Below are 15,120 nucleotides of genomic sequence, written 5' to 3' on the forward strand. Positions count from 1 at the left end.
TGACACACTATGATGGGAGAAGCTTCCTTCTTTCCTGGAGGACAAAGAGAAACACAGATTGCCTCTGTCAGTCACCAAGAAGTTGTTGCACATACACAAAAGAGATTTATTTGTGTGTGTGTGACAAAAATGCTCCAGAATTCTGCAACCATAAAATCCCAACCATATGCAACTCGTATTCTTAAGCACTCCCTCTGGGTGGAGAGAGGTCTAGGGAAAGTACTGGTCTAGCGTTCTTTTGCATGAGAGAGTACTGGAGATTTACTTTGTCTAACAACTGGTTTTTATTTACAAATATGCAAGCAGAGCATAGTAAAAGCTGACAGCACAACTGCTAATCCTGCCCCAGGCGCCTCAACCAGCAGCATGGACCCCTGTGCCCCTTCCATCTGCTATACCCAAACTCAAAGCTCTCAGGTCTTTCCACTTCTTTCTGTGTCCAGATTCAGAATGCAAAACTGCTGCTAGCTGTTTCTCTGCCCTTTCAAAACTGACAATGGTTGAATTCTGTAAGCTAAGGCCATCAAGGAATGTAAATTCCAGTATACATGGCAGGGCAATACCTATTCTTAGGCCAACCATAATGTCACAAAATAGTGTTCAAGATTTGACATTTTGGTTGACCTAATAAATAGTCTGGCCCTACTATGTATTTTGGATTTTTTTTTCTTATGGGCCAACATGGCTACCTTTTCCCTGTTTAAGGGGCATTCAGACTTTCTGATCCAATTCTTGGTCCCCAACAGGTAGCACCGTATTTTTCGCTCTATAAGACGCACCCGACCATAAGTTGCACCTAGTTTTTGGAGGAGGAGAACAAGAAAAAAAATATTCTGAATCCCAGAATCCAGAACAGCAAGAGGGATCACTGCGCAGCGAAAGCAGCAATCCCTATTGCTGTTCTGGCTTCTGGGATAGCTGCGTAGCCTGCATTCACTCCATAAGATGCACACACATTTCCCCTTACTTTTTAGGAGGGAAAAAGTACATCTTATAGAGCAAAAAAGACGGTACTTTAGACACAGATTATAGTGATAGCTCGACTCACAGCAATTAAGATCGTCCAAACACTACTGCATATATGTTTCAGTGCATGCTTTGGCTTGTGGTGTATGTGTTTCGAGGTTATTTTGTTTTTTTGCAGAATAATGAATTTTAGAGACCAGAATAACTACTGAAATTTCACAATGGTGCCAGCAATAGCTTTTTAACCCCTTTATCTTTTCTCTCAACTTTCCTAGTTCCAGGCTTTAGCCTAGGTCAGCTCCCAAACACACTGAACCTAATTGAAGAGCAGGTTGGCGAAGCAGATCGGAAGAGGCGCCACGCCAAGAAAGACGACTACAACATAGAGATTCTGCTGGCCGTGGACGATTCCGTTGTGCGATTCCATGGGAAGGAACACGTCCAGAATTACGTCCTCACCCTCATGAACATAGTGAGGCTCTCTGTTGTTTTAACTGTTACAGATGGGGACTGGAAGGGAGGGCTGCGTATCCACTAGTCACATGAGTGTGGATATCTGCTGTTTGCATCGGATGACGCAGTTTCACTGTGCGAGCGCACATACGTATCCTAGAAGTCTGCGAGACCTTGATGGTGCATGTTGTGAAACCTTCATGTCTTATAATGCCATTTGATGTTGTGTTCGAAGGTGAGGGGCCTACCTAAGCGAAGGATAGTTGGATTGGCTCCATGGACATTTCCCTGTCAGATTCCATGGGCTGGGTGGGCAGGAAAGTGGCTGTTGAAGCAGGGAGTTGCTCAGATTCTCTACAAAGGAAATCATGACTCTGATTTCCTTTGTCTGATCAACAGTTAGTAGTAACCAACCGTCAGATCCTTCTGGCACCTCAGTTACTGTTTTCGTAGGTGAAAGCTTTCAGATGATGTGAAGCCCCATTTAAAACTCTGGCTATATATAATGAAATTTGTCAGAAGTGACCAGCTAAAAGACATTTTGCTTGCAGTTCAGCAAATACCAGAGCAGCTTTGGAGTGATTTCAAAAGAAGCGGTTCCCTTTTTGGAGCAGAGGTTCTATCCTAGCATCAACAATGACAACAGATGTCATCGTGCTGCTAGGATGGATGCTTTTAATTAATGTTTGCCAGGGATATGAACTCCATGCCATATTAGGGACCTGAGCATTCACCTTGGCTTGCCCCTCAGATTTATCCGCCATTTTATCCGCCAGCTGTGTTTTAGAACTACTCTGCATAAACGATGTGTTTCTACATGTGCAGAATGGTTTGTTTGCTATTGGTTCATCTATTATTATTATTATTAGTCAATTTATTAGTTGCTTGCCCTATAAAGGATCCTACAAGTGACTTACAACCATTTTAAGGGCACAAAGCACAGGATAAAAAGAACAATACATTGCGCTAAAAATCATTCAAGAACTCGTAAAACAATAGCAAAAAAACATAAACGGGAAAAACCATCAAAATATTAAAATTGGAACTTTGTCACATGGCAAAACATAAATGCAAAGACGTCTCGTCTCCCTATAAACTTGATGTTTTAAATGAGGTGCTTTGGAAGCCCTCCCCTTTCAAGTGCACCAATTTGCTCCTTAAAGGAACCCAAGTTGTAGAGAATTGAAGGGGTTTCCGCCACTCCCTGACCCTTCGCTTGCCCCTCCTGCGCAACTGGGTGTCATGCATGATGTCATTTTCCCCCAGCTTCTAGGGGACAGCATGAGAAGCTTGAAATTGTCAGGTTTAATCAAAAGCTTCATTTTCAACCCCATTTCATGGTTTATACTCAGCAGGGAACGCTTTTCACTCTGTGAATGTTCAGGATGCTGGGCTGGGGGGGCGGCGGCGGGGGGCGGGGAGGAGTGGAAGAGAGGCAGCTGCCTTTTCAGATGGAAAAAGGCCCATTGGAGAGCTTAATGAGATAGAAGAAAAGATCTGTAAAAAGGAGAAAACATGACCTCTGTGGGTAAGATGCAAAACGAATAGCTTGCTAAAGCATTATTTCCTTTGCCAGCCTCCAGGCAGGCCCTCTTTCTCTCCTTCCTCTTTGTCCCTTCTTTTAGTTCTGACACTTTCTTTTCGCACCCTTGTCAAGTCTCCTGGCACTTGGTGAGCAACACCCACCATTTAAGGGCCTCGCCTGCTAGTTATCCATCATTGCTGGTGACCTTTGAGAGGCTTCTCTTTAGACTGGACTCCCACCGCGCCACCATGCCACTCAGGGGGGCCTCTCACTTCAAAAGGTGTTTTGGCCTAGACCGCTTCCCAAGCAGTAGTCCCCCACCCCACACCACCCCACACGCAATTTGACAAGTCTCGCTTTCTTTGTTACAATAGTCCCAAAATGTGGCTGAGGGGGAATAAAATTAAATGGATGCAAGCAAACTCCCTAGGGCGTAAGAGAACTATTTGTTTTCAAGAAGTCTTGTGGGTTTTTAGCTGCCTTTTGCCTACAACCTCATGTACATCGCTGGGAGATATTTGTGGTAAAGCAGTCTATAAATCTTTCTAAATAAGTGGGAAGCCAACTTCCTTCTATTTTTTAAATGCAACACAACTGAGAACCAGATTCTTTCAGTATGCTAACAGCCAACAACCATCTTAACCTCAAGGGGTTGCTTCTTCCCACACTTCTATAGGCGGTCTCCCTGCTGCAAATATTAACTCTCAACTCATCCACGGCACAGGAACATAGGTAGATCAGCTGCCTTATACTGAGGCAGGCCATTGGCCCATCTAGCTCAGTACGGTGCATATTGATTGGTTGAAGGGTAATCTATCCCAGCTCTACTTGGAGATTTTGGGAATAGAACCTAGAATGTTTTGCATGCCCAGCATGTGCTCTTCTCTCTGAGCGAAGGCCCTTCCCCAATAATACTTCTGTGTATTCTTTCCCACAGCTTCAAGTTTCTTCCTTTGTTTGATATGGTTAGATCAGCTGGCAGAGGGGCAGGCTGGTGAGTGGCAACCAGGCTGTGAACCTCCTTATCTGGAGGAGCTGGTCTTTGCTGTGAAAAGAATGCAGGAAACTTTTGTTTTAATGGGTGTTTGGAACAGTGAGCCCGAATTTTCTTACCAACTGCTGACAGTTTGTGACTTGTTTTATTACTGCTTTTAGCTGCTGTGTAGTTGGATATTTTGCATTTTTAGTTGCCAGCGGGGAAGGGGGTCTTATCATTTGGTCTTTTACGAGGCATCCCTTTTGTGGGATGGAAAAATTTCGTGTGCTTTGGATACTTTGTATTGTCCTGCAAATGCTGAAGTCTTGTGTGCAGAGAAAGAAGCCATTGCAGGAAGGAGACTTCGACGTGTGGAGTGGAAGATGGGAGGACGCCGCAGGTTAGCTCTACTCAAAAGCAGCCTGTTTGCTTCTTAAATCGGAAATAGGTTAGTGGAATGCACAGCTGAGCAGAATGCCCTTGTGCTTTTGTGGGGTGGGTGACCCGGGGGAGCAAGGCGGTGTTCAGAGTTCATCAGGAAGGAATACAAAAGGGAGCCATGCCAGCAGCTATAAATCACAGCCCGACCAAGACCACACAAATGAACACTAATCCTGTTAGTTCAAGGCAAGGCTGAAGAGGGAGAGCCTTGGCGAAGCTCTTGTCAGATTGTAAGAAGAAAGGATTTGATGAACTGGTAGCTTGGGTGAGTAGAGAGACCACAGTGTTAATGGAGAGAGAGAGCAAGGCAGGGCTTAAGGGAGAACCAAGTCTGTCTCAGAAGTCTTTTGACAGGTTTGAGATACAATACACTGTGTATTATTTTAGCCCTCAAGGGCTAAATCCTGCATGGGATATACTCTTATATAGGGCTGCCTTGAATGGAATTGAGCTGTTTTCCTCAACTATAAACGCCCTGAGATTTTAAAGGGTTGAGCTTATTTCAGTTGTTTGTAAGATGTATCCTAATTGCGTTTTCTTAATGGAAAACGGAAGTTCCCTATATTGAAACAGTTCTATCAACATAGGGATGAAGTGTGTCTTTTGCCCATGAGCTGTTTATGTGGAAATGAAGTCTATATTTAGGACAGGATGATGACTGGATACTCGTGTACATCTGTGTTGCCATGGATTCATTTTCCTCTTATTATTGTAAACAATATTTGTTTCTTTAGCAGCTTAGGTTGTCAATGAATCATTTAAGTTCAAGCTGTTGTGATGATATAATATAAAAAGTTGGCTTTAAAAATAAAGTGTATTCCTGTTAGCGCAGTTTTAAGACTGCAATACTGTACACACCTACCGTTGAACATAGTGGAGCTTGCTCCTGAGTAAACAAGCGCAGGACTGCACTGTAAGAAATGTAAACCAAGTAAACATTCAGATATATTGAACTTTATGAAAACCATTTAAAGTGCCTTATGCTGTTTGCAACATAAACATTACACTGGCTGCACAGATTTCCCAAAAAAACATTTTGTTCAGTTTTTGGGATCTCCCTAGAATTCTATTTCTGGTCTGTGACTGTAATAAATTGATTCGTTCATTCATCTTTCTAGAATTCTGAAGATCCAAGCGTTCTTTTATAAAGAATAACAACACAAAGGAAGTTTCTAGCCATCATGAATGCAATGATACAGAACAAGACTGAGCACACAAAATATCAAATGGCTGAATATGTGAGGCCATGGACAGTATGTGCATATGTGTTAATTGCTTTTAAAAGCCAGCCTTATAAAAAAGTGTGGAGTCTCAAAATTGAATTCATGGGCACCCTAGATGGGACATGAATTTGGTGAATGTGCATAGGAGGTAAGGAAAGCCGGAAGACGAGTGAGATTCTCTAGCCACATGAACATTCAGGTTCTTTTAGATTCTAACTCAAACCTGAAAGCAACTCATATGCACAGCCTTAGCATGTGTTGGAACAGAGTGGGTAGAAATTTGTGGGAGTTCTGCATTCTTTGGCTACAAAGCCCAAGGGGTGGAGTAAGAGGTGCACTTTAGCAGTAGAACAACTGCTTTGCATGCAGAAGACCTACCATATTCCTTCAGGTAGCGTTGGGAGTGTCCCTTGTCTGAAATCCCGGAAAATCGCTGCCCATTGGTGTAGACAGTACTGAGCTGGCTGGACCCAATGGTCTTACTTGGTGTAAGGTAGATTCCCCATGTTCCCTGGACATTTTTGTTCATCTGTTGTGTTTATGGAGTGGTTCTCAAAGAGAGTGGTGGCAAGGGTGGCAGGAGGATTCAAGGACAACCGAAGAAACATTTAAACATTCCAGTCTAATGTAGTATAGGATAGTGCCAAAGTTTTATTTTATTTGCAGAATATGGATAGATATCTTCTCGAAATGAGAGCAAGAGGGAATGATTCGTGTTCTTATGTAGCTCTGCATTGTTTTACAGTATACTTTCTGGATGTCCCATGATCGTATTATAAAGTAGTTGTGTTCATGTGTTAACAAAGGAAGCATTGACAGGAGTTGTTTCTTTTTGTTTTCCAATTTTGTACTCCTTATCGATAAAAGATTAGGTGTGGCACGAGCAAATTTTTATTCTGAAAGTGTGGCCCAGGGGAAAAGGTTTGAGAACCACTGCGTTCATAGAAAGTGCAAAAGATTCCTAATCTGCAACCTTGCAGTGCTGCTTTTGTCATTGATGGTTGCTTCCATGTCCCAATGGTTACTCTTCTCCTTGCTGGTAATAAATAATAATAATAATAATAATAATAATAATAATAATAATTTATTTATACCCCACCCATCTGACTAGGTTTCCCCAGCCACTCTGGGCAGCTCCCAACAGAATATTAAAAACACGATAAAACACAAAACATTAAAAACTTCCCTAAACAGGACTGCCTTCTGATGTCTTCTAAAAGTTGTTTATTTCCTTGACATCTGATGGGAGGGCATTCCACAGGGCGGGGCGCCACTACCGAGAAGGCCCTCTGCCTGGTTCCCTGTATCCTCACTTCTCGCAGTGAGGGAACCGCCAGAACGGTTAAGAAATATTAAGCTCACGGCACTTAAAAAGGACAAAGCTCTTTCCCCCAGTGATCCTCTACGTGGGGCTGAAAGGTGGGGGAGGCCCTTGAGGCAGCTGTCTGTGAGCCTGCTGGCTTTTCATGAGGAGGACTCACTAGTTCCTGCCACCTTAATCTGATTAGAGGGAGAAAATCCTTCCCACCATATTCTAACAACGAGCTGGGTTCAGAACTGTAACAGTTACCATTTGGCACTAATGAGGTGGCCTGATTATCTACTGTGGCCCAAACATTGGCTTTGGAGATGCTTGGAGACCTATCCAAGAGCAATGGGAAGAATGTTACATGCAGGCACTTAGAATATATTACGCTCCTGTTGGCTTGGTTCTGCTGACATTAGTTAAAATGGCAGTCGCTGTTGGTTTTATAAAATAAATATGAGAAACATTAAAAAACTGCAACCCTGTACTGCAGAGGTTTTCAATCTTTTTGGGTCCATGGCTCCCTTGACCAACTACATTCTTTCTGCGGCACCCCTGTGGGGCTCAGGAGCCCAGTTATGTCACCCCTTGCCTGCAGAGCTGGCAGCTCCTTACCTCTTTTCAAACACTCTCCCTTGTGGAGTGTTCCCTCAGACTCCTCTCTCTCCCTCCTCCTTGAGTCCTCTGGGCAGCTGTAGCTGCCGCCTCTGGTTTCTGAGCTGCCCCACCCCTACCCCAAAGACAGGGGCCTCCTCCCACTGCTTAACAGGGGTCTGGGAAGCAACTCCTGCCCAGCTCCTGGGGAGCTTATAGCCAGGGCTGCTGCAACAAACAGCTGTGCAAGCCTTTGGGAGGCAGAGATGCAAGAGGGTATCCGAGGAGGGATGGAAGGAAAGAGGGATTGAGGCCAGTGTTGCCTGCAGCACCCCTGACCATCATGCAAGGCACCCCAGGGTGCCATGACGGACTGGTTGAAAACTACTGCTGCACTGTAAACTTTGTGATACTGGATCTTTGGAGACATCAATTTGTTCCTCTGTTATCAATAATTCTGTGCCCCAGATTAGTGGGTTTATTTTAGCATGCCCAGCTCAGATTCTCTGCAAAGGATGTTTCCCCACTGCAGAGAAGCAATCACGTTCAGGCTCTAGAGCAGGGGTGTCAAACTCAGATTCATTGGGGGGCCGCATCAGCAGTTTGGTCACCCTCAAAGGGCCAGTTGTATCTGTAGGACTATACATCATATGTACTTACAGTACAGGAGAGAAGGGTTCAGGCAGCCGCTGGATCTGTCACATCACAGGATGGCATGCGCTCAAGTGGAGGTTTCCTGAATGCATGTAAAGTGGAGGTTTCCTGTGTAGAACAGCTGGCGCCGCTAGAGGGCAGATGTTCTCTGGCTTGTAGGCTGCCGCGCATGTGCTGAAGAGGCGGCTTTCTTGTGTCCAAAAAAAAAAAAAAAGGCAAGAATAAAAGGTGAAGGCTGGCGGCCGGCGGCAGCTACACGGGCCACATGACGAGGTCTGGCGGGCCGGATTCGGCCCGCGGGCCTTGTGTTTGACACCCGTGCTCTAGAGCATACACTTAGTGCCCCCCTCTTTTTTGTGGCGACACATCTGCACATACACCAAGATATCCCTTTCACCATTGTATGGACTGGATATCTTCCTGTGGGGTCTCAAGGGAGCAGTGTGTGTAAAGCAGGCATAGGCAAACTCCGCCCTCCAGGTGTTTGGGACTACAATTCCCATCATCCCTGACCACTGGTCCTGTTAGCTAGGGATGATGGGAATTGTAGTCCCAAAACCTGGAGGGCCAGAGTTTGCCTATGCCTGTCAAATGCAGTTATAGCCTGCTTTCCATAAAAACAAGACTGGCTTTTTCTTGAACCATATGTTCAAGAAAAGAGATGTCAAACCAGAGTTGGATTTTTCTTCTTCTAAACAGCTGGGTACACAATTACGTTTTCTGTTCATCAGTTACAGCTGACTCCTTGTTCTTGGGCCTTCATATCAAACAATATCACATCACTTATCACAGAATCCCCTGCAAACATTTGTTGCACTGTTCCTTGTTCTCTGTCCTCATTCTGTAAAATATATGTGCTTCTGTCTTGCGTTATCTCCGCCCCGCTCTGCTATTCATTCTCCTCAGAGATGGACCTTCCTTCCACCACAACCCTTGCTAAAGCTTTCTGGATTTTGTAGGAAAAAGAACCACGGTGTACGGATTGATGGCATCATTTTTCCTCCTAGAAGGCAATGGCTGCTATGTTTTGATATAGATGTGCTGACTGCTGCATTGTGGGAGACGGAATGGTAGCTGGCCATCCTGGAAAGACTGTTCTCCCCCACCCAGACAAGTTGAATATATGTTTTTAAAGGCACAGCAGGCAGCAAAAATAGGCAGGCCTTCCCCCAAACCTTTTGGGGTGTTTCCCCCCTCCCCCCTCCATTCTGACACCAAATGTGCATTGTTTAGGCAACAAAATGCCTTTACCCGAACCATTTTTGCCCACCGCAAATGCTGGTAGCTGGGGAGCAGCAAAGAGCTGAATTTAGAACTGGTTTAAGAGGAGACGGGTTAGGTAAAATAAGAAGCTCCTGGATTAAAAGCATACCGCATTATGTTAAAATGCAACTTAATCCCAAAGCTAGCGATATTTTCCAGACGGGGAATGCTCTGCGTGATGTGTGGCACAAGACCTTGTTTGGCAAGGAACAGGTATTGGCTGCTACAGTGGAGATGAAATTGCTGCTGCCAAAGGAAGAGGGAGGGGAAAAAACACAGAATTGGATTTTTTTTTTTGGGAGGGGGGTTGGTTCGTGTGTCTTTTATGTAGCAAGCCGAGGGACATTAGAACAATGGATTTAGCAGCTGGGTTGTAAGTTTTGTTTATTTAGCTAATTGTTTCATTGAAACAATTTGCAAGACTCTCCCAAAATTATCTTCATCCTTCCCCAAGGCACATAACTTTTATTGCCTGTACAAGAGTGGAATAGAGAGAAGGGAAAGGGTCGCTGCATGCCAATTGGAGATGAAGAGGTCACTTACTGTAAGTAGGAGCCTCACTTCATCAGGGACACATCACAACATGCTTCATGAGAACCTCCATAATAGCATCTTGGGGTCAGGTAATGTGCCATGAAATAAACTAAGTAGTTTGTATGCCAGGCAACCTTCCTTTTATTAAATCAGCTTAAGGTTGCATAATATTCCAGTACTTTGGCCAATCCAAGTGGCTTTGCTTCCAGGGCTAATTGACAACTGAATGTTTCATTCTGGTGCCATGGAAGCCATCTTTGAAAGTGACCCAGCAGCACGGGGCTACAAGTATCTTCAGGAAATGGGAAGTACTGTTCTCAATAAGGGAGTAAGTCATAATATCTTTTTAGCATTTCCCAGTCAGTCATAAGATCTATTATTTTTTCTTATTCCTGTGACATAAGGTAAGTTCTTCCTCCCCCCATCATTCTACCCTGTTCTAGCAAAATGATTTGCCGTTCTTAACCTGAAACTGAGAGCCAGTGTAGTGTAGTGGTTCAGAGCAGTGGACTCATAATCTGGTGAACCGGGTTCGATTCCCTGCTTCTCCACATGCAGCTGCTGGGTGACCTTGGGCTAGTCACACTTCTTTGAAGTCTCTCAGCCCCACTCACCTCACAGAGTGTTTGTTGTGGGGGAGAAAGGGAAAGGAGAATGTGAGCCGCTTTGAGACTCCTTAGGGTAGTGATAAAGCGGGATATCAAATCCAAACTCTTCTTCTTAACCTGAGGTACCACTTTAGCTAATGGGTCCTCCCGCTGCTGCTGCACGATTTCTGTTCTCATCCTGAAGCAAAGTTCTTAACCCGAGGTACTGTTTCTGGGTTAGTGGAGTCTGTAACCTGAAGCATCTGTAATCTGAAGTGTCTGTAACCCGAGGTACCACTGTAATTTTTTAAAAATTACATCTCATTTTTTTTCTCCATATGAAAGAAAATTCTCCTAGTTAGCTATTGAGTGTTGTTGGAGATCTTGATGGCTTTGTGACATTTTTGTTGGTTGGATTCTGCTATTAAAGCTTAAATGTCTTTTCTCTCTGTGTGTGAGCTTAATCTGTTCGTTAGAAGGATTTGTGCCAAGTAGATTCATTAGTCAAATCTTTCTCAACTTACTGCAAGTGGGGATTAACGGTTTTGCTGGCTCTGGAGTGCAACTTCCCCTCCAACCTTACTTGTGTGACCTCCACTTTACCCCCTTTGTGTAGCGCAAAGTTTCCCCTTACCTTGGAGTGATGAATTGCCCCCGTGAAACAACACGTGAAGCTTTTCACAGGTCTGAATATCTTTGCACAGATGTAATTCGCTCAGGACTAAGCTACACATTACATAAATTGTGTGGCTCATAGCCATACCATGGGATCTTTAAAAAATAAATAAAAGCATTAATCTAGGTGCAACCCCCTCCAATTTTCATTGGAACCAAGGCAAGAGGGCAGGTTTATCTCCTCCGCCTCCAGCCACGAACCTGATGAAAGTCCTGCCCCCCACTGGTGCCAATGCAGTTAGCTTTCCCCCCTAAATCCAACTGCAGTGTTTTGAAGGGAGGGTCCACAACCCACCCCATCCCCAGGATCACGGTTGGGAAGGAAAGGAGTAAAGCTCACCTCCACATATGCTGCTGTTTCTAGGAAAATTGGGCCCTAACCTGAGCAGCTAGACTGGTGACTGGGAGTGGCTGCCGAGACCGTATAACACCGATCCTGAAAGACCTACATTGGCTCCCAGTATGTTTCTGAGCACAATTCAAAGTGTTGGTGCTGACCTTTAAAGCCCTAAACGGTCTTGGCCCTTGAAGGAGCATCTCCACCCCCGTCGTTCAGCCCGGACACTGAGGTCCAGCTGCGAGGGCCTTCTGGTGGTTCTCTCACTGCGAGAAGCAAAGTTACAGGGAACCAGGCAGAGGGCCTTCTCGGTGGTGGTGCCCACCCTGTGGAATGCCCTCCCACCAGATGTCAAGGAAATAAACAACTATCTGGCTTTTAAAAGACATCTGAAGGCAGTCCTGTTCAGGGAGGTTTTTAATGTTGATGTTTTATCCTGTTTTTAATATTCTGTTGGAAGCCGCCCAGGTTGGCTGGGGAAACCCAGCCAGATGGGTGGGGTATAAATAATAAATTCTTATTATTATTATTACTTGTACCTGGGATTAAATTTCCAAAGCTCCTGATGCGGTTGCTAGCCACACAGTTAATGTAATTTGCATTTTGATGCTTGGTTGCACTGTTTTCAGAGGTACTGCTTTCTCCCTTGTTTCAGCTGCTCAATGCTCAGCCCAGACCTGGTGGGACCTGGTGCAGAGAGGGACTTGATGGGACCCACTGCAGCTTCCAGATAGTCCTTGTCAAAATCAAGACCCCAAAGGGCCAGAAACCCCCAGATAATGCTAGATCACATCTGGGGTAGAATTTGGAAGTACCCTCAACCATTTAAAAAAACAAAACAAAAACCAACCCTCCATATTTATTCTATGCCATTGCTTTAACCATTTGCCCTTGTCATGGTTGCAACCAATATCTGGCTTCCAACTTGCTGTTTTGCAAGAGGAAACTTAAACATGGTTAATAAGAAAGCCAGTTCAAACCAAGCTTGTCTTGCTTTGAAGGCAATCTGTAATCATGATTTAGGTAGTTAATGTATATGTTAAGCTTTGTTTCTCAGTGGAACCTGATTAGAAATGTATTTTCAGAACAGATGGACGGTGCCCATGATGATGCCGGAGTTAATAATGTTGGTGTGTCCTTCTGATCAGTGGCTCTTGGAGACCTTCTAAATGCCCCTCTTTCCGTGTGTCCATTGCACTGATCCTGCTTACCCAACACCTACATGCCACGTGAGGATTTTGACTAATGTAGAGACCCATCAGTGGTTTGACGTCATTCCTTGAGACCCACCTGCAAGTTCCAGTCCTTGCCTCCGAAACGAAACTTCCTTTTGGTCCTTGGCAGACTACAGTCTTAGGAGACTCGCTGGTGGTTCTTCGTCCACCTCTTTGTGTGTAGATCAATTTGTTTCTCTTTCATGTTGTTGAAACCGTGACTCAGAATTAGAATGAGAAAGGGCTTTCCCTTGCTTTTGAGAAACCTCACTTCCGTTGTCAGGAGCTTGGAAGCATTGGATGCACAAACTGTCTCAAAAGCCCCGAGAGTGATGTTTCCACGCCATCTGTTTCCATGCTGTCTGGCCCTTTAAAAAAAAAAAAAAGCAAAAAAAAAAAAAAAGCTTGAACGGAGCAGTTCTTTGTTACACGCAGATGTTGCCTTGCTACCTGCGTCTACATATAGCAGCAGATATATTAAATCTCCCCTCCTACCAGTAAAAAAATCTCATCTGGGTGGAATAGGAACAAGTGTACAACTTGTTGCTGCCAGCACAAACAGCTCTGCTCTTCCACTTAGAGCTGGCTTGACCACACTCCAGAACACTTTGCGATCTCTCTCTCTGTGCGTAACTATCTCTCCCATTTAACTGGGGGAAGAATGGGCATAGATTGGTTTCGCCCACCCAACTCCGCTTCAGACTGAATTCAGATTGTGTGCATGTACAACAAATGACTTAACCCCTTGGAGAGGTGAGGAAAGGAATTTGCTTAACAATTCTGAGCAAGACAAAGTTCTTCCACTTGGCAGTTGACTTATGTTTGCTTTGCTTAATGTTTAAAGGCACATAGTTTTGCACTCTCTCTCTCCTGTCTTCCCTCTCATTCAGTCCTCATTCTTTTCCCCTTTCCTTGACTTGGGCTGAGGCCAACCCATTTTCTTGAGGTTTTGTTTGTGAGCTGCCAAAGTCATGCTGAAGGCACTTCAGGTCAGCTCTGCCTGGTTCAGAGACGAGCTGGCATGCTCACTGCTAGTGAAATATTTGGTAGTGACATTCCCTCTCCACATACAGACAATAAATTTGTATCTCAAAGGCAAGGAGGTTGCTCGTATGCTTTTTCTGCTAATAGTTATTACTGATTGTAGCCAGACTCATTGTGCTAACGCTTTCTATTGCTAAGTATCTGATTTTATTCAGCAGGATTCTTAACTCTCTCTCTATAACTATGTGCAAGGGGTAGGCAATGCGATGCCCTTCTGATGTTGCTAGACTACAACTCTTCTCTTCCCTAACAATTTGCCATATGGCTGGGGCTGATGGGAACTGGAGTTCGACAGCATCTGCTGCAGGGTAGCTACTGAAGGATTCACATGCCTTAGGAACTGCTTCCAGCCTACCTTCTGCTGTAGCCTCCAACCCTAACCCAGAAAGATGTCAGCAGAGCTGTCAACTACCGACATGCTGCTTTAAGGCGCACCTGTTAGCATCTAGGTACAGACAGCAATTGGCTGCTTAATGCCAGCTTTGTCATTGCTAGTCCTTTGGAGGAAGAAGAGATGGAGAGTCTAGATTCCGTCCCTCCCTCCAAATCACAATTGGTCCTGTCTCAGCCGATACAGCTGGCCGTCTGCTCGGAGTTGCACACACAGTTCCCAATCCAGTGCCAGGAACAGTTTTTGCAGGAACAGTGTGTGCAGTCCCAGTTTCTGATGCAGTGATCCAGCAGTGGGACTTATGCACCTTTTTTGTCCATGCATTTTCCATTCTAGGAAGCAAGGAGTGCATATGCATCATCTTCTCTGGATCTGTGCATCTCTATTATTATTTGTGGATCTGTATTATTATTATTCAAGGGACGCGGGTGGCGCTGTGGGTTAAACCTCAGTGCCTCGCATGGTCGGCGGTTCGAATCCCCGCGGCGGGGTGAGCTCCCGTCTTTCAGTGCCAGCTCCTGCCCACTTAGCAGTTTGAAAGCACCCCTAAGTGCAAGTAGATAAATAGGTACCGCTTTATAGCGGGAAGGTAAACGTCGTTTCTGTGTGCTGTGCTGGTCTGGCTGGCCACGTGACCCGGAAGTGTCTCCGGACAGCGCTGGCCCCCGGCCTCTTAAGTGAGATGGGCGCACAAGCCTAGAGTCGGACACGACTGGCCCGTACGAGCAGGGGTACTTATTATTATTATTATACCCCAGCCACTCTGGACAGCTTACAGAACTGTACCGAGGTAGTGGTTGTTACACCATTTATGTACTCAGAGGCACTTCCTTTGATATGGATGAGTTTGGCTAAGGTAGCATAGGAAATGGAGCCCTTCCTAGATTAGGAAGACCTTTCAGCAAGAGGACTGCTAGAGTCTGAACTTTATTCTATA

General features: G+C 44.9%; 1 protein-coding gene across 7 annotated transcripts in view; it reads left to right on the top strand.

Moving 5' to 3' along the window:
* Positions 1–15,120, top strand: part of ADAMTS14 (ADAM metallopeptidase with thrombospondin type 1 motif 14) — a 75,507-nt gene that overhangs the window by 20,351 nt on the left and 40,036 nt on the right. For all 7 annotated transcript variants that reach the window (XR_014511593.1, XR_014511594.1, XM_083441378.1 and 4 more), the window contains exon 4: positions 1,242–1,438. Coding sequence is in view for 5 of the 7 variants with exons in the window: in XM_083441378.1 (XP_083297504.1) it covers positions 1,242–1,438 (197 nt within the window). In the remaining 2 variants the exon portion in view is untranslated. The remainder of the gene's footprint in view (positions 1–1,241; positions 1,439–15,120) is intronic.

This window comes from Podarcis tiliguerta, assembly GCF_965153285.1.
Source record: "Podarcis tiliguerta genome assembly, chromosome: 5".
NCBI lineage: Eukaryota > Metazoa > Chordata > Lepidosauria > Squamata > Lacertidae > Podarcis > Podarcis tiliguerta.